This window comes from Pinus tabuliformis, chromosome J (genome assembly GCF_031772625.1).
Source record: "Pinus tabuliformis cultivar Carrire ecotype Pingquan chromosome J, CPIR1, whole genome shotgun sequence".
Taxonomy (NCBI): Eukaryota; Viridiplantae; Streptophyta; class Pinopsida; order Pinales; family Pinaceae; genus Pinus; species Pinus tabuliformis.
In genome coordinates, this window is record NC_142295.1 from 933,662,365 (window position 1) to 933,688,833 (window position 26,469).

A 26,469-nucleotide genomic window follows, 5' to 3' on the forward strand; every position below is an offset into this window, starting at 1 on the left:
TAAGAGAGAAAGAGATCTGATATGCAGGTTCTGAGTTGCTTGATCTAAGCCAAGGAGAGATCACATCGGTTGATGGAAGACTAGATCTAAGGATAGATCGGGATCTAATGGTTTGAAATGCACTATCATGATATGGTTGATTATGCGTATTTCTAGATCTGCATATTGTCGCAATGTTACGTTCTGGGTCTAACTAATGTCTGGTACAGCTGCAAATTGAGAAAGTTTATTTTTAGATCTGTACGCAGGTTGGATTCGGTAAAAGAGCGTGTATACGCGGGTTTTGCTCATTAAAGTAGCGTATATCTTTTGAAGCTTGATTTTGGGTTTACAGTGGGGTCTGACTGTTATTGCAGAGTTCTGTAGTCTGCTCTGTGTTCTGGTAACTGGTGATTGACAGGGTTCAGTGGTTCAGTGGTTCAAAATTTGGTTGTTTTATGCTTCAATGGTCTGTTGTGGAAATTGAATGAATTGTGGTCTTCAGATTGTAATGTTGTGCTTCAGGAATATCCAAGTCTGAAAATGTATGAAAAGTGATACCTGAAAGAAGGAAGATTGTAGGTCAGCACCTACGTACTAGTATCTTGGCTAGTACAAGAGCAAAGGGGGTTGGAGCTCCCTTCCAAGGAAGTTTGGAGAACGAGAGAAGGTTGAAGCCTTCTGCAGGTTGTAGCCTGCGTACTGGTATAAGGCTGCACCAGTACAAAAGATTGTAAACTGAAGTTTCATATTAAAGAAAGATAGAGACAACTTGCAGCAGGTGGTTTTCACCCACATTGGGTTTCCACCTTATATCTTGGTGTTCATGTGTGTGGCTTTTTATCTGTTCTGTTATACTGCACATGTTTACTGTTAATGTGATGAATAATGTCCTGATGCACTTAATTGAAGAATAAGCTAACTAAATTGTGAGTTTTCTTATTATACGCTATTTTACTTCGTCACAGTAGCGTGTACACGCTGGTTCACTTAACTGAAGTAGCGTATATGTTTCTGAGCATTTAAAAGGTTTGATTAATCTGATAATACTGATTCACCCCCCCTCTCAGTATTATTTCCAACATGATCAAGGGGTTCTTCTTAGTTCTTAAGCTTCTATTTTCTCTCTCTCTCTCTCTCTCTCTCTCTCTCTCTCTCTCTCTCTCTTAGAAAATTTTAATTTGAAAAAGGATTGGTGACAGAACCTAGAGAGGTTTAGACCTTATGACTAGTTAAGAGTTGTGAGTGACAAATTATGTGACAGAAATGAATGTGTTGTAACACTTTTTCTGTGGACTAGATGGCTTCGAGGACTAGGAATGGTCCTAATTGTGTGTGGCATATAGAGAACTGAAGAGGGGAGGGTCAAGGGACTACAAATATCATATGACTCCCTTATGTTGTGTAGAAATTCATACTATTTTTGTGAATGTGAGCATGGTAAAAGATGGTGTTAGGACTCTGTAATTTCCTAAGGTTGCAGAAGAAAATCACAAAGGTAACAACAAAATACTTTGGAATCTCGGATCTAGCCCTGCCAGCTTTAGAGAGGGCTCTCTCTGTAAGATTTAACTTTGTTGGATTGAATATTAGGCTAGTTATGAAGCTTAATGTTTGATTTGTATTTGAATGGTAGGTTGATAACTAGATTATCATTGGGCTATGGAGTCTGTTACATAAAATACAGATCGAATGCAGTGTCTACAGATAGATCTCACAAGGTAGGGTAGCCAAACTGAACGAATTATTTTAGTTTATGATATGGGGAAGGAAGAACAAATTAAGATTCATTTTAGATATAGAGCATTGTTACCTGAATTTTATATTTAAATATCATAAGAAAACATTGAAACTATTCATAGCCAGGAGCAGAGTGGAGATTTAAACAAATTTTGTCGTTTACTTATCTATTGAATAATTCAGATTAACAAGGAAAAATGTGCTATAAGCAGAGAAATATAAACAGATAAGACGATAAAGGCACTTCACCAACAACTTGACATAAGAATCCTGTGAAAGACCTTTTTGTATTACTTAGTAAATCTGTTGATGCTTCATCAATATACAATAGTGTTCTTTTGTTCAAAAACCAACCCTTGATACTTCTGAAGATGAAGTCTTTATAATTAATTTACAAAAATATCCTATCAAACAAACTAGGATGTATCTAAAAATAAGCAAAATGAATCAATCTAACTTATTACAAAGATATCAGGGAAATTTTAGTTGTCTGAAGTGGTGACACTGAATTGGTGGAACTACTGGCTATCTGGCCCTCGAATTCCGCATGTGCTGTTGACGCTAAGATGTGTAGCCAAATCTACTTTTTACTCTAGCAACTCACATAGTTTATCTCGTCATTGTTCATTTGGGATAGTCATCTTCAATAACTTTTTGTACACTTCACCGAATTAAGTATATTTAGAAAATGCTGGCTTGGTAATGAATAGGCTTTTAATTACATACTGAATGTCGAGGTCAAATGTCAATGCTTCCAAGAATGCTATACCTGTCATACTGAATCTTCCAGCTGCAACCTTTAAACTATCTCTTGCCTTGGTCATTATTTTCTCACTGTAATCAGACTACGTGCTGAGCTTATCAATAATAGATAATAAGTTTGGAAGTCCTTTCCTGTAGAGGGTTTCTAGCTTGGTGAAGAATTTTTGTACACCAGTTTCCATAATTTTACACTTTTCTTCAAGCTATCTCATTAGATTTCTCTTAGTCAACACCTTCCTAACTTCCAATATTGTTTATGTTCTGTCTTCAATCTCCAGCGCTTTTAATTCCTATCTGTTTTTGGAGTTAAGGAATTTGATGAGTTCAGTGGCCTCACTGGGCTTATCTCCAAACTGCTTTCTGACTTGTTCGATGGCTTCATTGGACCGTTCAATCAGCTCCTGTTGCTCAAAAATAATTTGTATTGAAGGCCAAATGTCTATCATTTCTTCATTGATTCGTTTCCAGATATTCTCTTCTACCTGTGCCATTGTATTACCCATGGCACAATCTTTTTCCATCTTCTGCAATCTCTAGGACAATGTTTGGGATTTCTGTGTTTCTATCAAGAGAGCATTTTCAAATCTTGTTTTCTGTTTCTGTAAGACTTTCACCTCCTGTCTTAGTTTCTTTATCTCTTCTCCATGTATAAACATGTTTTCCATGGATTCATCCAACTTAACTGAATCATATGCAACTGATGTGGGAAGTACTGTAGAAGAGGACGTTTTTGTTGTTGTGCTTGTTGTAGGGATACCTATTTGAAGTAGAGATGCAATTGGAACTGCATCAAGAGGAATCATTGCTAATTGTGAGCTATGATCCTTTTCTTTTATCAGCTTGTCCATCTCTGCTTCCATCTCTTTGATCTGTGCACTCTATTCCACTAGAAGCTTCAGCATCTCTTCTTTTTGTAGCTTTGTCTCTCCTAGCTCCTTGGCTTAGGGATCTTCAGTTGTAGGAAGCTTCAATTTCTTCTTTAGGGCTGTTGTGTCAGTATTTTTCTTCTTGATTATCTCCTCCGTGGATTTTGAATTATCGGGAGCAAAGCCTTATTTGATCACCATTTCCTCCAAGTATTTGATTTTGTTGTCTTCAGCAAGAGAGGACACTTTCTCCAGTTTAAGCTGAGATTGCACATTTTTTAAAGACAATTGTAGTTTGGAAGCAGAGATAGCAGTCTGTGTGAAGGTAGAATAGATCATTTCTCCATTATTCCTGTGCATATCTATTTGATCCAAAGGATGAACATCCTTTGCCTCAAACTCAAAGGTAGTTTGTTTGAAATCTCCTACTGACATTGGTTGTGGAACTTGGGCCTGCAAGAATGCAATATGTATCCTTCCCTTCTCTATGTCATATGTTGAAATAATCCTGTGATGGATGGAGGAAGACTGCTTCTTGAATTGACCAGAGATATTGTCATGAATGGCTTCATTCCTCTGTTTAATCTATTTATATCTCTAGAAAATATCCAGTTGCCTCTATTCTATAGATGACTCTGGTGTGTGAGGTATCTTAGCTAGAATCTCTTTAGTAGTTGAGGATGATGGAGACTTTGTGGTACTGCTATCCAACTTAAAAGTTTGAAAGCCTGAGAGTACAATGGTATCTTGTGTTTCCTCTAGTGGTGGGAAGTCTATTTTAGAGCCTGTTTTAATCTTCTTTGTATATATCTTGAACTCTTTGGCTGAGAATTCTTAACTGACAGAGAAGCCTCCTCTCTCAGTCTCTTATCTATCTTTCTTTGGGTATGGGAGTCTCTAAAGTTGTTCTAGAAAGTACCTTCTCTTTGGCCTCCTGCAATGTCTACCCAAGTGTGTTGATTCATGTACTTCTCTATTTCTGGCCTTTGGGTAAGCACATAGGGAGTTGCTTTTTGTTCCACTCTTAACTTAGAAATTACCCCAAAGGGTTCATAGGACCAAGTAAAAATAAGAGGGAAATTCATTTGTTTCAGTAGGAGGTTTTCTTCCTCTCTTGCTACTCTACAATTGCAGATGAAAGGCCCTATCTGTGTCTTAATCTGGAACTAAGACTTCTTCTTGGCTACCACGAAATGGATGGTGTCTGAGTGAATTATTTTCCTGATGTACTCCAAGGAAAATATTCTCATTAGAAGGTACTTGGTCAACTTATATGGTGGAAGCTCCGAACCATAAACTCTAATTTCTATGAATGACTGGTAAAGGTACCAGTCTCCTTTTTTCACTTGTTCGTTGAGCTATAAAGCTTTCTGAATATCTTCATTGATCCTTCGAATCTTCTGGCCACTCAACAAATAGGTTGTTTGATACACAAATTGATCAATGAAGTTTGTAAATCTGAATTCCTGTGATTGTCTTCTGATTAAGCAGGTCCAGAAGACAATAGACCGTGGCTCTCCTTGTTGATCAAGCTTCTACACTGCAAAGGGAAAGCTATCCATTTGAAAGTAAATGAACATATACATAAGAACAGAAGAATATTGGAACATTCCTTTAGTTAGAAACTGAAGGAATTGTTCGTGAATTACATTTGCTAAGAAGTGACCATAGTCAAAAGTGACTAATAGTCCTTCTTCTATAGAAAGGGTGGATAGAAAGCCTAAGATAGGCTTATCTACACATTCATCTGAATAGTAACCAAGTATGGATGACAAAACAGAGATAATTTGTCTGGTCCTTTTAGGGAACATAGAAGAGGGATAAGGGGGATTTTTCTTGGGGAGTTGAGAGTCTTTTGGGAGGAAAACTTCAAAAATCCTAGCTCTCTGGGGGAAGGTGAGTTTCTAATAGATTTCTCTAAGAGATTCAAGGGAAAAAGGGGTGAGGGAATCACTGTAGGGGACCCGCAACATTTGGTTTATGCTCTCAGATGTAATGGTGAAAAGGATTTCACCATTGGGGGAAATAATAGCCCTCTTACTTGAAAGGTAAGAGGCATGACATTTTAAGAAGAATTCAGGAAAGTAATAAGATTAGGGGAAAACGAACAAGGGAAGTTTGGACTGCCAGAGGTTGATTTCATCAGATTGGTCGAGGTAGTTATCACGAAACCAACAACGTAATTCAAAGAGGTCGAATTCACACTGTGTCTCGGCTATCTTATAGTCTCTGTCAGCAAGTGGGATGTGGTCTAAATCCACAGGGGGAGTAAGCATGGGATTCATCGTAGTGGCAACTTTGGGAGCCATTGTGGTAGCAAAATGAAAGGGGGAGAACTTGACAGAGGGAATTTGCAGAAGGTTTCAGGAATTTTCAGGAACTTTAGGTGAGAGGACCTCTGTAAATCGATCAAAGACGGGTGATGGATGCGAATGGCTACTGGAAGATAAGCGTAAAATCAAAGGGCGAGAGTGATGTTCATTAGGCAAAGAGGAAAGGATTTAATCATAGGTGAAAATTTAATTTTATAGGCCACGGGCAGAGCGGAACTGTTGGATTAATGGTCGTAAGTTGAATTAACTTCAATAATGGAGCGGATAAACGAGAAGAATAGTAATGGAGCAAATAAACGAGAAGAACAGTAATGGGCGGGTGCAACAGTCACCGACGTGGCAGAACTGTATAGGTGGGTGAAATGTGTGGAACCTTTGGCGGGAGTGATGGAAGGAGGGAGATGTGGCATCGTTGGACTAGCGGTCGAGGAGGGACGTGGAGGTGACAGTTTGCGGGAAGGAGGGTTGTGACGAATGTTGAAAACTGATTTGGGAGGGGGGGTAGGCAGTATGTGGTCTCAGTGTGTGGGGGGTCTGAAATCATAAGGAGGTGACATGTAGGGGGGCGGAAAACAGCTTTTTGAACCCCCCCTGTCGTTAAAGAGAATCGTTGGGAGGTGGGGGGGGGGGGGGTCCGAAATCATTTACGGGTCGTCGGATCGGAGTGGGAGGATGATTGGGGAAAATGAAATGTCTGTAGTTTAACACTGGTTGGCCCCACAGAATATTTCGAGCATGTGATTTTACACCAAAGTCCAAACTTTGGACAAATGAACCAATCAGAAAATTACATTGAAAATCCACTTTTTCCTATGCTAATGCAATTTTAAAGCAATAAGGGTGCATTTAAATGTGCAAACCCTATCTATTTTTTCATTCTTAACAGACTAAGAATATTTATTTCAAACCACTAAACTAATCTAATCAACTGCATTAATCCAGATTAAACTGTTGGATTAACTTATTCACCTATTCTACCTATCTAATCTTAGCCAAGATTACATTGTTTGGCTAAGTTATTTACTCTAATATAATTAAAATAAATTGAAACTTGCTTGAACATGATTAAACTATATATTTCAAGAAGAAAGTTATTGTGGAATTTAGACAAGCTGCACACAATTTCATGAATTTATTCTTTACAAAACCAGTAGACTAGTAGTGGCACTTACACTAGCATCACTTTCACATTTATTCAATTTTTTGTGGGGTTCTTTTACCATTTCTTTTCTTTTTTCCTTTTTTCTATTTTTTGTATTTATACCCTCTTTTCATTTTTTTTTTAATTTTCATTTTTCTATCTTTTTTGGAAATCATTTGTAGTAAGCAATATTATTTACAATCTGAAACACGAAAAGAAATTATTCAATGACCATTTGATCCTATAAATTATAGGATCCTAACAGATGGAATGAATGATCATTGAGTTTTCCTATGTGTGTGTGAAGATGAATGGCCTTTACTTTTGGTGTTCAAATCTAGTCTAAATCTGAGTGTGTGAAACACCCTTGATTTAAGTTCTCCTCATGACATCAAGATCTAGTACGGGGGTGGCCCATTATGAGAAAAATTGCAACAAAAATGAATGTATGGTGGGGTGGAATGTGGCTCACCCTCCTTCAATTTCTGGTATTTTTTTTGCTGCAATAGATAGGCCCAGTGGAGTTTTCATTAGATATTCCATCAATAGTTAGGTTGAATATGATGTTTTGATTGGTTTTTTAGTCAATTCCCTGGATAATCGCATCCTTCACCAACCCTTCACCTCCATGTTTTTCTCGATTCCCAAATTCTTGTCATACAATTTAATGTCATTTATCATGTGTGTAACCTTGTCCTCTTTAGAAAATATTTGTGAGTTAAGCTTTTGGCAAAGATCATTGGAAATCATTTCATTCAATCATGTTCCCAAAGCACAAAACAACTATGTACATACATTGCTAATAACATTGTAGATTTACAGTTATCACATGCATCGATAAGAAGATAACTAATACAAAACACGTGGTGACAACATCAAACATGCATAATCACATTATGTATCATATCATATAGCATAATCATTCAAAAAAATGTGTGGAGCCCACTACTCTAAATACATTTGGCATGTCCATAACATGATTAGGGATTTTTGGTCTCTAGGGACCCCCTTCTCAAATTTTTAGGGCCAATACACCTTTTGAGGCATTTATTTTGATGGGACCACATTTATGAGGGCCTAAAGTGCAATAGTCAATGCATTCTTCAAGGAAAATACTACGTTGTTGACTTAGGATAATGGATCCATGTGTTGAGGAGGGTTGTGGCCCTAAGGATAGACAATGTTTTAGATTATATTATGATGGTTTGGTCTATGTATCTGTTGCCGAAAAAATGATGGTTTTATGTAGGCATGGAAGAGTTCAAAGTGTTATGGTGATAACTAAAGCTTGAGGAACTCTAGACTCATATTTAGGGGAACAAAGTAGTGAGGAGTGCTCTTTCCCGATATGGGTTTCTCAAGTTCTTTGAGAACCCATTGATGAGGGCTAGGGATCAACTCATGATTAGAATACTAATTTATTGGGATCCATATATCGAGGTATTTGTGATCCAGGAATTTCAAATTCGTGTTACAATCCAAGACATATAAGTGTTGACAAGGTTGCCACCATTGGGTGAGGTTGGAGATTTGCAGCCAATACTACCTCATGGGAGGCTAATGGGTGAATTTATTGATATACATTGTGTGCATGGTGCCTGAGAGAGGGATTAGCCCATCCATATAACAAACATAGAGAGGCTGGATACACAAGCTATTGTAGCAATGCTGATTCGCATCTTGGGTAGCCATGCTCTCCACAAGGTATCTAGAGGGAAAATGGTACTAGTGGAGAGTGTGCTCGCAATGACGTAATATGGGTGGACCTAGATGTTATTAATAGTGCTAAAAGCGCAATTGAATTCCTATCACAGGGTAACAGTGGGGAAATGTGTGCTTATGGTACAATTTTATGTGCATTCTTCTTTGAGAATATTCCTACACTCTGTCCTCATATACGTATTTGCAATGGGGGCCCATAGGAGCCCAAGATGTGGTGTTGGGGGAAGTTGTTATAAGGAGGAGGAGGAGTATGGGTTGGGAGAGTGTTCCAACTAAAATTTTCATGGACTAAGACCATCGCCCATTACACATTAAGCATTATCCCTACTCGGGATTGAAATTTCAAAGGAGATACTTAGCTGCCACTTGCACGCAGACGAGCATGCTTTTTTATGGTAAGTGATTTGATGGTTGTTTTGTTAATATTACATAGGTTAGAATGTGTATGTGTTACTGACATTCATATATGTGTTATGCATATATTAAACTGGTGAAACTAGTGGAACATGCAACATGGACATTAACGCGTGGGGCCAAGGATCGTGCAACATCTTCATCTCATGGGAGACAAGAGACTGACAATTTTATGGAGGATCTATAAAGGTCGTTTGGTATTGTATTGACTGACGATATGGAGCACTGGTGGCATGAGTTGGAGGAGCAATACATAGATGTGTGTGCTAGTCTGCCCTCTAAGTGATGAGCCATCATGAGGAAAGAAGTTATCCATGGTCAGGCTATCAGGGACCTGCGTGCAAGAGATGTGATGACTTTGGCATGAGACCTGCATCTAAGGAGAATTAGGGAGAGGGGGTGAATGTGCCCCCAAGATTTGTACTTAAGTTTTTATCGTGTTATGGACATGTAAGATGTATTTAGAGTAGTGGACTCCATACACTTTTTGAATGATTATGCTATGCGATATGATACATAATGTAAGTATGCATGCTTCATGTTGTCACCATGCATTTTGTATTAGTTATCTTCTTAGGGATGCATGTGATAAATGCCAATCTAGAATGTTATTACCAATGGTATCTACATAGTCATTTTATGCTTAGGAAACATGACTGAATGAAATGGCTTCAAATGACCTTTCTAGAAGCTTAACTCACAAATATTTTCTAAAGAGGACAAGTTTACGCACATGATAAATGTCATTCAATTGTATGACAACAATTTGGGAATCGAGAAAATCATGGAGGCGAAGGATGTGATTATTGAGGGAATTGACTAAAAACTAATCACGACATCATATTCAACCTAACTATTGATGGCAAGTATGATGAAAATGCCACTGGGTCTATCTTTTCCAAGGTCAATTTCCAATTTTTTTTGGCTATAGATATCATGTTTGTTGGTAAGTCCTACACCTAAAAGTTGTATTCTCATAATCTTAGACTTGGGACGATGAAATGTTTTCCCATGATCTTATCTAATAAAATAAGGATGATGTTGATCTAAACATAGATTGAGGAATAAGTCAAGAGGTCAATGTCAAGATAATCTAAATCTATTTTAATAAAGTTTCCAAGAGCTTGGCATGATATTTTAAACACTATTTGTTGCCACATATGGATAGGTAAGTTTAGAAGTCATATTCATACTATTTTGTAATAATAGTCATGGAGGTAGGGCTTGAATCTAGAAATCACTGCATAAGAAAAAGATTTTCTCCACCCCAAAACCAGGTTTCTTCTTCTAAAACTTCCTAGTAATCCTCAAGATCTTCAAGAAGAATAATAAAGAAACCTTTAGATGAAATATCCACCTCATAGTTTGTAGTCCAGATGGACTGAGTCCACTCAAATATTTTTTTAAGATGGCCAAACACCATCAAATTGGAATATCACTTCTTGTGATTTATAGTTTGAGGGTAGGTCAAGAATCTCATTCTCCATCACTATTAGAATTAGAATATCTTCTACTTTCTACGATATATTCCTCCATTCAATCATAATATAAAAAGAAAGACTTGAATCCTTATAAATGTGATAATCTAGAATACAATAAATATGTCTTCCTCAAGCTTCAATTTTTTCCTTATATCATCTGATGGAATCAAATGATTTTACCCTAAGGTCTGTTTTGATGAATAGTCCACTAGAATATCCATGATTGTTTATAAATATCTCTAAGAAAATGTTTAGCCCACACTAAATTAGTTTTTTCAAACAACATATAAACAAATATTTCATCAAATTATTTACAAATGTGTTGCAACTCTCTATTCCTTTTTTCCTTCATGATAATGTATCTTATTATGCATGATGCCAGAATGATCTCCAACCTAATCTTATGTCAATTACTTTGATATTGAAATGTTTAGCAACTTCATTAACTTAAAACTCCACAAAACCCCATTTCTTCATAGCAACCTAAATAGTCCCAAAGAATTTAGTCCCCTCAATATATACATGTCGACTTCCCTTGTCAAGTCTAGTTATTTCCTTCGGAAAAACTAATAGGCATGTCATGTCTTCCAAGTTTTGAAGGAACAAGATCATTGCTAGAGGTGGCTAGTGTCACAAAACCATTACCCCTCTTAATCATGAATCTACACTAATATGTGGTTCCATCAACCCCATCATCTTGTCTTTAAAGTCTTAATATCGTAACACAATTACTAAAGGCAAAGTGAAGGGACGTGGCTCCCGACCATTTTTCAAATATATTATAAAGAGGGCCTCCATATGGCCACATCTGATTTGCTTCGTTGTTTCAATTGATGGAAATTTCCGAAACCAGCAGCGAGCGTCCACATGGCACCACACCTAAAAATTTTACTGAGAGACAAGCCAGAATTGTTGGGGAAGTGCTGGGAGCTAAGAATGACCACCAAAGGCTGCGACTGAACACAGGTTGCACACCAAGGGAGATACGTAAGGCGTATCTAAGAATGTGTAAACTGACTCACCCGGACAAAAACAGCGCTCCGCTGGCTGACGAGGCATTCAATGCAGTCCACGTGGCTTTCGTTCATCTCACCCAAAATCCTAACATCAGAGATGAGTGCCAATCCATGTCTTTTGCGAACCTGTCATGTAAACAACCATGTCCCAGGCCCGCGCCAGAGCCGCCACCGCCGCCAAGATACGTACGGCCGCCTTCTTTTGATAGACGACCGCCGCCGGCGGTACCAGTGGTTCGCCAACGCCGGTACAGGCCACCAACGGCGCCGCCACCCGTAGACGACGGCGCCGCCGATGCATTCTTTATCTCATTTTTCTTGATATTTTGTGAGAGGTGGAAATTGCTGGTGCTGATCTACCTTATATTCAAGTTGCTCATACGAACACAAATTTAATCATCCTCCCATCAACGCTCACGTTCACCACCTAAACGCAGCCATTAAAATAGCCGTAGTCTAACGATTAGTAACTTATCAAAATTTTAGTCATATTTTGAAAAAATTAGGTAGGTTTTTTTTATGTAAATCCAAATAAAATTTGTTAAATTTTATAATTTTAAGTGGTAGGTTTTTTTTTATGTAAATTCAAATAAAATTTGTTAAATTTTATAATTTTAAGTGTTTTAAAAATTTTTGATGGTGTTAAATTTATTTTCACCACCAAAAATATGATTCAAATACTATCTCTATAAAATTTTTTGAATATTATTTACCTAGATTCTAATCATTTTTGACTATCTAAGCAATTCCTCTACCTCTTTAAACAACTCGACTCGAAAAACCAAAAAATGAGAATGAGAAATCTATCCTGAAGTAAGTCAACTTTGTGTCTTTAGAAACTAATTTAAATTAAAGTTCAATAATTAAGAGTTCTTAAGCGATGGAAGATTGACTTCATTGTGCAGGGCATCTTTTGTATTCTAATTTGCTAAAACTATGTTCTCCTCTTTTTTTTTCTTCTTTTTTTTTCAGCACGAAAAAAGCCAAATTGCTATTAATTCATTATGAGAAAAAATAGTACATCATAAAACTATTATGATAATCACATAGTTATGCTGAACTTTGACTAACCAAAACTTAATAGAGGTAGGAAAAATCATAGCCCAAGACTACAAATCCCCATCAAAATGTTCAAAATCAAAAGAAGGCAATATATGAGTCATCAACAGATAAACAGGGCCAGAAAATTTGGAGAACCAAGCAGAATAGAGAAATCATAGAACAGGGGGCATGATACATACCAGATAGGAGGAGAGGAATGAGACAGTTATGTACCCGGCATAGTGAATTCCTGAATATGGTGAATTTTGTCCTCATCATCCAAGCTTGGAATTGAGAAGCAAGACAGCAACATTGTTTTTTCCTCTATCAATATGGTTGATAGAATAGTCCTTTCTGTAATTCCTTATTGATTCTATTATGTTCAACCATCCCAAAAGGTTGAGGTTTTTTATGACGTGTATAGACCGAACATGATTGATTATAACCTTTGAATCCCCGAAAATTTGCAGATCTTGAATGTTGAGAAAGTGCCAGATGGTGAGAGACCTGCCAAACTTAAAAATGGTGTATATTCATGTTTCATTACGATCTACAAACAATGTTGAAGTGTATTTATAGGTATTTTCGACTCTTTTAACTGGAATATATAAGACTTTTATATCTGTATGTTGCAATAAAAGTTATATGAAATTTTAAATATTTATAGAATAAGTTTTTATTTAATAATTGAAAAAATTATAGAAAATTATAATTATAAATAAAACTAGTGTAATTATATAAATTAAATGATTAATAAATGTTGATAAGTGTCAATTTATAATCAGAAATATTTTATTATATATTTCAAATCACTAAAATTAAAAAAAATTAAAAATTTAATAGAATTATAATAGTTTAGTTATTATTAATATAAAAATAATTAATAAATAAATAAAACATATAAACATTTCAAAAAAACATGTAACAAGATTCTTAACCATTAAGATTAACACTCATTTTATCATGGAGATTCTTAATATGTAGATAGGCTTTGTTACAATATCATGACTAATCAATACCACATGTCAAAAAAACCATAACTCGTTTTCTATTAATCTTGTTCATATGACATTATTTAAATTATTGAATTTATTTAAAAGGGAAAAATGAGCATAATTACTTGGGAAATAAATCTTAGTCTTTGCTTTCTGTATACTACTAAAAATATTTTAAAATATTCTATAGACGTTATGGAATATACTTACAGAAATAAATACATAATTCATATGATGGTTTCATCTTAATATATAACTAATAAAAATATTTATTTTAATAGCAAACTCTGCTGCGCGCGGCCCGACCCTTCGCTCTCAAGCTAGGGTTCTGAGTGTCTGCGGCGTCGCTCAGGCTGCTGCGCCTCTGCGCACAGCCTCGCCCCTCCCTCTGCAGCCAGATGGAGGCTCCTGAGAGCTCTGCTCCCCCTGTGGATCCGCCCCCCGAAGTTAAAGCGTTCAGAAACTTGATAGCGAATGGAACAAATCGGTCTCCCACTGCGACTCAGCAAAAATTCATCAAAAGGATGGATTCGATTCCCTCTGTTGCCCTGCCAGAGGAGGACACCTGCAAAGCTGCTCTGAACTTGGCAGAAAAAGGCCTCATAGGCCAGTTTACAGGCCTATGGCCCTCCCCCAAATCCGTGGAGGATTGGACCCAAAGAAACTGGCAACCTCTGATAAAAAACAGAGTGAAGAGTTACTTCGTGGGCAAAGGGTACTTCGTTTTTGTTTTTGAAAGCTCGGAAGACAGAAGCTTAATCTTCAGAAATGGCCCCTATTTCATGGGGCCGCAGGGACTGTATTTAAATCAATGGAACCCAGACTTTGATCCCTCTCAAGACGTCCCATCTGCTGTGCCGGTGTGGGTAAGACTCCCCCATCTGCCCCTTCACTGCTGGAACCAAAAATCGTTTCAGACTATTGGGAACGCATTAGGCAAGTATATAGACCAGGCTGTAAGAAGAGACCAATATTCTTGTGCGCGTATTTGCGTCGAAGTGGACCTTGAAGAAGGATTGCCTGAAGCGATCAAGCTTACGGTGGCAGGATGGACGCACATCCAAGAGCTCGATTATGAGCAGCTCCCCTTTAAATGCAGACACTGTCACGGCTACGGCCACTTTGCCAAGAATTGTAAGAAGAAAGCAAAGGACTAGGCTGAAAAACAGAATGGAGAGCAATGGACCCTAGTCCAGAGAGCAGCCCAAGAAAAGAAGGACACAGGAAAAAGCGCAGCAACAAGAGATAGGAACAAAGTCATCCCAACTCACGAGACAGGAGAAAATGAAAAAGGAACTGAGGAGGCGCAACCAGATCCACCGATCAAAGACCAGGCAAAAGAGAACCATGAGGAAACCCCTCCTGAAAGCAAAGAGGGAGGGGGAGACATTCACATCGAAGTCACCCAAGGCAGCCCCTCAAGCCCCACTTATGCAGAAATCACGAAGAAAAAGCCAGCTGAAAGCTCTGAGTCCTCAGAGGAAGAACTCTTTGAGAGACCTTTAAAAAGACCCGGAAGGAAATCCCGCAAGGAAAAAAGAGAAGAAGAAGCAGAAAGGCTCAAAACACAAGGGAGCCAATCCACGATAGAAATGACAATCGGAAGAAGTAACAGGCCCAGGTCATCCAAGGGCGGCTCCACCCCAAGCATAGGTAAATAATGAAGTTAGTCTCTTGGAATTGCAGAGGACTGGGGAACCCCGCCAAAATAGAAGCAGTTAAGGACCTCTTAAAATCGGAACCTACTGATATCCTCATGCTCCAAGAGACTAAGATAGCAGGACAAGCCCTGCTAGATACCAGCAAATCAAAATGGAAGAAAAACTCAGGCATAGCTGTCAGCGCTCGGGGATCCTCGGGAGGTCTGGCAACGCTCTGGAACGAAGAACAATTCCAACTCATCAGCACTCATGAGACCTTGCACTGGATATATACAGAAATAACCCACATTTCAAGTAAGTTATCTATCTCTCTAGTCAATCTATATGTACCTGTCAATTATTCAGAAAAAAGAGACTGCTGGAAATCTTTGGCAGAATTTCTTGAACAGGAAACCCCTAATAACATCATTCTCGCTGGAGATCTCAATATTGTTTTGAAAGCAAAAGAAAAAAGAGGAGGTTCTGACTCCAAGGACCCCATGGTGGGTGTAGTGGAGGAACTTGCTCAGCTATGGGATCTCCAAGATTTTAATCCAATCCAAGGCTTATTCACCTGGTCAAATAACAGAACTGGAACAGATCATATCTCTGCTCGCCTTGATCGTTTTCTAGTGCAATCCTTCCTCATGAATAAGAAAATCATAACAACAAAAATTCTGCCCAAGTTGTCCTCGGATCACAAGCCAATACATCTCTGTTTAGAAGACGAAGAGGATTTGGGTCCCATCCCTTTTCGTTTTTCTCCTCAATGGATTGAAAGAGAAGGCTTTATGGACACGGTGAAAGCATCTTGGAACATATCCATTTCAGGTTCCCCAAGCTTTGTTTGGGAGCAAAAATTGAAGCTCACCAAAAAAGCATTGAAGGAGTGGATCAAGAAACCAACTCCCAACCCCACCTCTCTTAGAGTTGCAGCAGTCCAGGCTTTGCATTCCCTTCAAAATGACATGGAAAGTAAAAACATTAATGAAAACCTCTTGGACAAGGAAATAAAAGCGCAGAGAGCAGCCTACCAATCTTTTAGAAATGAGGAAGAATACTGGAGATTAAAGTCTAGGAGCCTGTGGCTGAAAGGAGGGGACCGCAATACCTCCTACTTCCACCGGCAGTACAGAGCTAGATTGTCAAGGAATCATATAGCAGAAATAAAGACTATGGCGGGCCAAATCTGCAAGGGCAACTAGCAAGTCAAAGAAGCCGCAGAACTACACTTTCAAAATCTCTACAACTCGGAGGACCAAGGTGAAGAAATGGAGGAAACATAATTTCTCAACCATATCCCCTCCTCAATCTCTCTGGAGGACAACGCAGAATTATGCAAACCTGTTACAGAGGAAGAAATAATCAAAACTATCTGGTCCATGGATTCCGACAAGGCCCCCGGGCCGGACGGATTTACCATTCACTTCTACAAAGTATGCTGGGATATCATAAAAAATGATCTACAAAAGATGATAAGGGGATTCATGTCTAAAGCCAAAGTAGGCGGCAGCACTAACTCAACCTACTTAGCTCTGATTCCCAAAGATTCTAACCCGGAAACTTTTGCCAGATTCAGGCCAATTTCATTATGTAATGCTTCCTATAAGATCTTGGCAAAGTTGTTGGCCAACAGAATGAAGCCCTTGCTCCCTAGAATCATCACTAAATCTCAAGGAGGCTTTGTGAAAGGTAGACACATCCTGGACAACGTCATTCAAGTTTAGGAGACCGTACACTCAAGCAAGCAAAGAAAAGAGAAAGGTATGCTCATAAAGTTAGATATGGCGAATGCGTTCGACGGAGTCAATAGAACATTTCTAAGTAAAGTCTTGCTCTCCTTTGGCTTCTCCATACAGTTTGTCAACCTTCTAAAAGCCTGCATGAACAACCCATGGATAGCTCCCCTCATAAACGGCAGACCTGCAAACTTCTTTAAAGCCAAGAGAGGCATCAGGCAGGGATGCCCGCTCTCTCCCTATCTTTACATCATACTGGCTGAAGCATTAAGTCGAAAACTTGAAGCTGAAAGACTGTCAGGATCCATTCCGGGCCTCAAACCTTCCAACAGAGCAAGCCCCCTGAACCATGCATTATTTGCAGATGACTCGATCCTTCTGGGGGGCGCCTCAATCAGAATTGCAAAGGCCTTCGGCACGGTCATTAGGAACTACTGCAAAGTCTCAGGAGCACTGGTAAACGAAAGCAAAAGCGAAGTCTACAGCTGGAATACAGATCAACAGGAGCTCAACAACATAGCTAACTCTCTTGGATTCAAAGGGCATTCACAATGGGAGAGAATCAGATATCTCGGCCTACCCATAATCTCAGGAGTGAATAAGAGATCGCTTTGGACCGACATAATCTGCAAATTCAAGTCCAAGATTTTGAAATGGGGAGGATACTGGTTGACAAAAGGAGGTAAGTTCATATTAATCAAATCTCAGCTCTCTTCTTTAATAATTTATCAAGCAGCCTTTCTGCTCGCCCCCAGAAATATCATGGACCAAATCTCCTCTCTCCTTAGAAATTTCCTCTGGCAAGGAGGCAGGGGCAATGATAAGAAACTCCACCTTGTAAATTGGGAAACGGTCAAGAAACCCATCGAGGAAGGAGGATTGAAAATCCGAGATCCTTCTCTGGTCAATCTCGCCTTAGGCAGCAAAATCCTGTGGAAAATGTTTAAAGAGCCAAGTCTTCCTGTAAGTGTCATTCTGCGATCAAAGAATACAAACAGAACTGATTTGAGAAACCTCCATCTGGACTACACAGCAAACAGTACGCTGCTATGGAAGCTCTGTTACAAAAGCAGCAAAATCTTCAATCGAAACATCTACAGAATCCCAGGGAATGGCAAGAAAATCTGACTCTGGCAGGACAGGATAATGGGGCGAAAACCTCTAAGCGAAAATGAGGAAATCGCAGGACTAAGAGACTGGTTAATTACAGGTGGGAAGTTAAGTCTGTTTGACATATCCGATTGGGATCAGAGAGGCGATTGGGCAGGTTGGGCAATCCCTGCTCCACCAGCACATCTGCAACAGCAACTGAATTTATTTCTGGACCTGATCGAAGAGGCCGCACCGATACATAGATCGATGCAAGACCGATGGGGCTGGGGCCATTCTGGAGATTACACAGCAGCTGAAGGCTATAAAGCATTCCAGACATCGGGAAATAGCAAACACAGTCCGGCGTTCTGGAAATACGTTTGGGATCCCACAGCGCTCCCGAAAGTCAACTTCTTTGTCTGGACACTGATACACAATAAGATTCTAACAGGTGACAATCTAGTAAAAAGAAGCTTCGCTGGCCCTCACTGGTGCGCCCTTTGTAGAAGCAACGCTGAGACAGCTCAACACCTCTTCATCGACTGCCAGTACGCAAAGGATGTATGGAATTTTACGCTCCAAGATTTGCTTATAAGCTCCCCCGCTCAGATATCAGTTCCAGACCTCTTTGCCGAATGGAGCCACCGTTACTCTCGGCATATCCCTCAAAAATCGATTTGGTATAAAATCTGGAACGCATTGCCCAAATTTGTCTGCTGGAAGATCTGGTTGGCCCGTAACCAGAAGGTCTTTAAAGATTACCATCTAACTCCCTTGCAAGTAGCAGCTAAGGCTAGATCCCTACTTCTAGAAACGGTGCAGCAACAATATTATAAAGAGGATGCATCTCTTCAGCAGATAGAGAAACGGTGGATTGGAAAGCTTGAATTACAAAACAGAAAAATCCTCTTTTCTCCTAATCTAGAGCTCCCATCCTGGAAGAAGAGAGACGCAGATGAAACATTCCAGATCTGGTGGAGAGCCCAAAACTCTCATACAGTCTTCTTTGACGAGGCTTCTAAAGGAAACCCCGGTCCCTCGGGCGCCGGCGGGATCATCTTCTCCCCTGAAGGGCGCTCCAGCGATTCTTTCTACTGGGGTCTTGGTTTGAAGACTAACAATCAAGCAGAACTGCTCAGCCTTCTTAAAGCTTGTCAAATTGCCAGAGATAAAGGGATCAGGGACATTCAGATTTTTGGAGATTCAGAGATCCTCATAAAGAAGCTGAACGCTGGAGAGTTATTCAGAAATGCAGGTCTCAATAGAACACTGGAAAGACTGAAAAGAGTGCTCTCATCCTTTGCATCTTACAAATTCTATCATATACTCAGAACTTCAAACACCGAAGCGGACTTGATGGCTAACAAAGGGAGCGCTCTGGACAGAGGGTGGTTGTTCATCAATGATGACAGATTTGTAGAAACTCCTCCATAAATGTTTAGATATAGCTGCTATTTTAGAAGCACAAGCAGGATGTAATCAGGGCTGCTTCGGCAAAGCCCCTCTCTTTTTTCTCTGGAATCAATAAAAAACCATATCCGTTACAGTTAAAAATATATATATATATATATTTATTTTAATATATATAAAAACAATCATTAAAAAATTGAACAATTACTAATAAATTTAAAGATTTTTTATAATTGCCTTAAAATAAACTAAAATTGATTTAGCAATCTCAATAAGGAAATTGACTTAACATAGGCAAATTCTCCATTAAAAATTTATTAATTTAAAACTACTCTTTCTTACTTCTAATAATTATTACCCTTAAAAAACCATTTAATTCCAAATGAGAAGCCATGGCCAAGCACGACTCACCAAACCTATCGCATAAGCTAATATTTCTTTGCTTTTTGGTTTATGGGTTTATTAGCCATATATATGTCATTGATATTTTTGTCAAGTTTTTCAAATTTTCCATATTATCAAAGAATCTAAATAATATATGGAATTGTTTGATAAAAATAATATTTGAAAATACAATTAGTATAAATAGAATTTTTATATTGGTGTTTTTTAATTAATAAGCATAAGTTAATTAATTAACAAACTCAACATTTTTCATAAAATTTCTTTCCCAAAATTAACTTTATAAATATGTTAATAGATTCTTTCACTAGGGAAAAAAAATTGAAAATGATATGAAAACGGATTTCGTAGGGAGGTGTATTATTGAAAAAGAAATTTCAAAGTATAAATGCTCTCTCTTTTGCTCATTTAATAAACTTAATATGACCAATCGAAAAATGTTTATAGTTTTGGTTTCAATTTTGTTAATCGTTGAAGTTTTTTAATTTTCTAATAATATATTAAAAATGGAAAATGATTTTATAATTTTTTTTGGTCAAATAAGAGTGGAGCCTTCAATTAACTGAAAATATGATACATATAGTACATATGTCTTTACAAGTGTAAAGATTAGTGAAAGACGGACCCGTTGATGAATACAAAAAATAAGGTCAACATACCCTAAACATCACACAACAAACAAATTTACCCTCTTTTACCAAAAGACTAGCTATGAAAAAAACCCTGTCGTCGGTCTGACTATAGATTCGGCAGTTGACAAAGCATCGCTTCGGAAACTTGCTTGCCCTTTAACCACTTTTTGGACTCGACAACGCTAATAAACCAATGGTCTGTAAAATATCGGGTCCGCTCCTAACCTTATCCTCCCTCCACTTTAAAACCCGATAACCAATAAAAAGGCATCGCTCCGGAGACTTGCTCTCCACTTAACCGCAATCCGGACCTGATAACGTCAATAAACTTGTGGTCTATAGAAGTTCGGGTCCACTCTTCGAATTAACCACCCTCCTCTTTAAAACCCGATAACCAATTAGAAAGCAACGCGCCATAGACTTGAGCCCCGCTTAACCGCCATACGGACCCGATAATGAAAAAGAATCTTTGGTCTATAAATTTTGGGTCCACTCTTAGGCTTAACCTCCCTCCACTTAAAAACCCAATATCCATTCGATGATCGGGGGCACTAAAAACCTATGATCTGCGCCTAATCCATTAGCACACAGGTTACAGGTAGTTGAACTCCCTTAAAGGCACGTGACTTCAACATCTAGTAAAAAGATCGACAATCAGGGTTAAAAGCGGCAATACGAACTGGTTCCAGGATGTCCGTTGATCTTCCATAATCAGATGACTCCTGTGCATAATTACCCCACCTCTTCATCCTTCTCTTCACTTTATGTATATGTCGTTCCTTCATCTTACCTATCCCTCCTTCCCTTCACTTTGGGTTTGTGCCATGCTTTCCTCTCCCACTGGTCTTCCTCCTTCTCTTCACTTCGGGTTTGTGCCATACTTTCCTCTCCCACTGGTCTTCCTCCTGCTCATTCTTTATTGGTTTGAAGATTCACCATGTCTCTGTCTACCTATTGTTGACAGTCATTGCGCAGTTTTCCAGGGGGTATAGACTTCCAGTCATACCAAATGTAGCTTTCCTTACATAGCACCCCTTCATTCGCCAGACGATTAGCTAACATATTGGCTTTCCTTCTCACATGAACAAAGCTAATTGTTCTTAGGGTTTGTCAATATTGCTGGTAAAGTTAGGGTGAAAGAGCCAGACATTTTCAAACCTAAAGGGTCTGTTCCTCAGTGTACCCATAAAAGTAGCTTCAAGTTGGACAGGCCAGTGGTCCGAGCCTCCAAAGGGAAGGATTAGAGTTGGCATGTCAAGGCCTGTGAGAAGGAGTTCCTCTGAGATTATGAATATGTCTAGTTTAGAGGCAACTTGAGAAGCCCCTCCTCTCTTGTTGTTCCAGGTGAAAGTGCCATTTATTGTTTCAACATCCACTAGCCTCATTTTGTTTAAGAAGTTCTGGAAGGCAATGGAGTCTCTGCCTAGTGTTCTGATGCCTCATTTTTTTCTCTGTAAGAGATTTAATCATATTGAAATCCCTTGCCAGAATCCAGGGCATATCAGGATATCTCTCTCTCAGCTCCTTAAGGGAGGTGAGAAGCTTGAGTTTGTCTTTTAGTTTTTGAGGAGACATTTGTAATCATGTAAGTTTCCATGTCACCCAAAGGTTGTATCACCAGCGATAAATAGTTCTTAGATGCTTCTGCATCCAGGATTCCAAGTTTCTGGGGATCCCAAAGCGTAAGAATCCCTCCTGCCAAGTTATCTGCCTTAACCTCTAGATACTCATACTTGCTTAACCATTTGTTATGTATTTCTCTAATCTTGTCCATCGAACATTTAGTTTCCTGAATAAAAACCATATCTGGTTTTTCTTCTTTTATTCTACTACTCAGATTTCTTTGTTTCATTTTACTTCCTACACCCCTAATGTTCTAGGTTGTAAGCTTCATTAAGGTAGGTTTGTAGAGGTGTAGCTGGTGAGATCTCTCATCTTACCTGAGTTAATCATGAGTTTTCCACATTCAGTCAGCAGCTCATTCTGTCTTTTTCTTCCTCTTTTCCCACCCGGATTCTTAGAAGAGTGTCTTGATGTTTCCTCCATTATTTTCACCCCTCTATTCTCCTGACTGTCATAGTGTCCTTTAACTCCAAAGCCCTTAAAAAAAATAATCTTATAATTTTTAAAATTAATATTAAATTTTTAATAATTTAAAACAACTTTATAAATACTAGATAATTTTGTTATTATATTTGTTTTATTTAAATTAATGATAAATAATATAAAATCTATTTAATTTCTTTGACAAATTTCCACAAATATACTCTTGAGTAAAAGAAAACAACCTGCAATTTACATTTCCACAGCACCTCAAACCACTTATACATGTAACTCTTAACTCCAAAATGTGAGGATTTATTTGTGTAAATATTTATTTTTAATCCACAATTAAATGTGATTAATAAATTATGATGTATAAATTCAGGTTTGAAAGGTTGTGTAATTATTTCATTAATACATTTATTTAATTTAATAAGAACCCCGCCATCAGCAAGTGCACGACCTGTTTTTTCATGAATAAACTTTTTGAAACATATTAGTGTTACGAATTTTGACTATTTTGAGAAGTAATAAAAAGACGATGGGAATTTTGTTGTTTTTAATAATATATTTTATAAAAGATATTTAAGTCATTTTATGTATTAAATTTTTATTTAATTAAATGTATGTCTTTGTAATTATTAAAAAGATAAGCGGTTTTTTTTTATATATATGTTTTGAACCAAAAAAAGAGTATAACTAGTAGTGATCTCTTTATTGTTCCAGGGAAAAAATGTTTTTATTAATTTTTAAAGTCAAAATATTTGAAAAATTATATTTTAAACATTTTGTGTTTTTAACAGTTTTTCTTCTCTTATTTATGTAAAATGAAAATTTAGAAATTCCATTTTGAATGAAAATTTAGAAATATTATTTTGGAAAGTAAACATCCAAACAATATCCGTATTTTTTTAATAATATTTTGGTTGTGTAAAATTTATGATATTGATTTTTCTTTTAATACTTGTATAAATGTGAAAAAATAAGTATATGCTTGATCCAGAGATAAAAAAGTAGGCTAAAAAATGAAAGTTCTTGGAATCTACTGAAATCGGCGTTAGTGTTTGTCGTCCTAATTCCAATGCCGTTTGAATCACCTCAATCAGACGTCGTATGAAGAAGTTATGATGTTTTGAAGCTTCTGACTAACAGTTAAAAAGTTAACAGCAGAGTTGATTGGGATGTTGACTAAGCAGTTTGTGCAACTAACGTCACCAACTAACTGTGTAAGGTAAGGATGACGTTGGACCAATTTGGGCTCGACACGTGGCCCAGTCGTACAGGTGCAAGTGTTGCGATCTGATTGGTTGAAAGGTATGAGGTGGCCCAATGAGAGGGTGACATGTGGCCCAATGAGAGGGTGCCATGTGGCCATCAGTCAATGGACAAAATCTTTGTAAGTTAGCCCAAGAGCCTTGGCGGGATTCGACCCTCAACCTATCACAACATAATGCAACACCTTACCACTAAGCCACAACCATGAGTCTTAGCAAATTATGGAGGTTGTTTATATTTGTTATGGTGTGTCAGTGCATTTGGGGGGGGGGATCGCTTGATGAGCCCTGGCCCCTGGTCACATTTAGCACCACATGTTCGCAAGCATTGGGAGAAGGGGGTGGGGCGCTTCGCCCTAGCCCTAATCCATATGCACAACCCACAAGACCATTGACGTGTGCGAAGTGGAGCTGGGCGAAGTCATGAGCTCCAACCTTGGGAATATGGGAGCCCATGTAACCACGTCGAGGGGGCAAGCAGATAAGCGCTAGCCCCCAGTTCTCGATTGTTATGACCAATAATAGACAGAGTAGAGCCAAAGCTGGTGGGGGCAGGCAGATAAGCCTTAGCCCCCAGTTCTCGATTGTTATGACTAATAATAGACAGAGCAAAGCCAAAGCTGGTGGGGGCAGGCAGTTGGCCCTGACCCTCGACCATATTGTACCATAATATGACCACATGTCGAGACGGAAAGAGTTGAATTAGCAGGGGCGGGCAGTTGGCCTTGGCCCATGGCCACGTGGCACCAATGAGACCCTATTTGTTCACTTTAGGGGTTATGGTATATTTTAACTAAGCGACAAATTGCACCTTTTTTGGCAAGAATCTTGCCGGTCCCAGGCAAAACTGTCACTCGATGGATTGTGTAAAGGGTGAAATTGTCGCAAAGTTAGCAGGTTTTGCGAATTTGTAGAATAGATAATAGAGCTTTTCTACAAGAAGCATAACTTGCTTCCTTTTTGACCTTTTTGAGCTCAAGAAGATCCTAGATAGGGGTTTTTGAGTGTCTTAAACTCAATGACAACCTCATATTTTTGATTTGAGCATTGTACGATGGAATTGTTGTAGAGTCTAGTCCTTTAGTGCTGGAGGCGGAGAGAGTTTTGAAGCAAGATGGAGGCATATTTGAGCATGGAAAGAGCATAGTTAGAGGTTTTCCATCTTTATAGTTTCAACTACAACAATTGTTACTTCAATAGAGCAACTATTTTTAGCCTTTTCTCAATGTACCTATGAGAGAAGCCCTTTTCAACAGTTCATTGTGAAGTAGTTTATGTGTTTTCATTTCAGATCGAGTACAAGGACCTATTATGAGAGAGTCTTTTTTATGTTGACCATCATAACTTGTTGTAGGGAGTCATATTTTTGAGTGATAATTTTTTGTAGGAGAAACAAGTCACTCCAGAGTCAACAATTTGTAATGTTCTTACTTGCTACTGAAATCAATACAGCAGGCCTAGCCATTGGAGTAGGGCCCAGAGACGTAGCCCAGGAGGGGTGAACTCCGTTATCACTTGTTGGTGTCTTCTCTTCATGTTTATTATATTAAGTTGCATATGAATTTGTTTCTCTTTTAATTTTATGTGAAAACTTAACTCTTCATCTTTGAAGAGGTTATGAAACTAATGTTACCTTTAAAGACCCATTTTATTTTAACTTGAAAAGTGTCAGAGGATGGTCGAGTTTTTCTCCCATTTTAGATCAATTCTATGAGAAAAAATAAATTTAAAATGTAATATGAAATTGAGTCTAAAAATGTCATGCCATTGGATGGTAGATTAAATGAAAAATTCACTAGAATCAAGTTCGCCACATAAGATGATAGAGATGAATGTGTTTCACTTGCTAGAAGTTGTAGCTACAAAAAATATTATAGAAAGGGGCCAAGATTTCTAGTTTTTACATTGGGCATTATTGTCATTATTTTGTCTTTGTGAAAAAAAAGGAGGAAGAAATTGTGTCAATCTAACATTATTCTACAATAATCAATTATCAAAGATGGGGAATGTGAGAAATTGCAAAAGGATATATCATCATTGTTGAGCTCATAAAGATGGAATGTGTGAGAATTTTATACAGAGGATGACAAAAGACAAGAAAATTTGAGAGAGCACAAAGAAGAAAATGTAAGTCAACCTCTTGCCCAACCCTCAATGCATCTAGCTAGAAAGAATTTAGGGCATCAAGGTTAAGAAATATTACGCTTCAACCAAACTGCCCTAATGCATTTTGTAGTCATAATTTTGATTTATACTCCAATTTTTGTTCTATATTATGCTTTATATATAACACTCATGGCAACAAAATTGATTGGACTATGTAGGGATTGAATTCAATTAATCACTCCAAGACCCTATCCCCTCTCAAGTTTTAAGAATAAAATTGAATTTGTAGTAATTTTGAAAGGGGAAAAATCATTTTACAAAGTTTGAATGAAAACAAAAGAGAGCAATGTGGGTAATTGAGACTTGATTGAATAGTTGGAGAACATGTTGGAAAGAAAATTAAATTGTTCTTGGAACAAATTTTAGTGATTGCACTAGGCCAAACCCTACATGTATTAATAAAGTACAAAAATTAAATCATGTAGAAAATTTATTAGGTTTTTGAAATACTAAACATACAAAGGAACATGAGAAGGTCTTGAAAAATGTATCAAAATCATTCTCTTTATTTGGAAAATCAAGAAAACTTCATATCTGAGTTTACCATAGGATAATTACAACTATATTTCTAGCCCCAAGGA

At 38.0% G+C, this 26,469-nt stretch overlaps 1 protein-coding gene across 1 annotated transcript; it reads left to right on the forward strand.

Annotated features, from left to right (window-relative positions):
- Window positions 1-13,888: 13,888 nt before the first annotated feature.
- Window positions 13,889-14,647, forward strand: LOC149229837 (uncharacterized). The gene has a single exon (XM_089381140.1). It carries the CDS (start codon window positions 13,889-13,891, stop codon window positions 14,645-14,647), a length of 759 nt encoding a protein of 252 aa, XP_089237266.1.
- The last annotated feature ends 11,822 nt before the right edge of the window (window positions 14,648-26,469 follow it).

What these genes read in the sequence shown, in the direction of transcription:
- LOC149229837 (XM_089381140.1), top strand. Translation starts at nt 13,889, where the DNA reads ATGGAGGCTCCTGAGAGCTCTGCTCCCCCTGTGGATCCGCCCCCCGAA.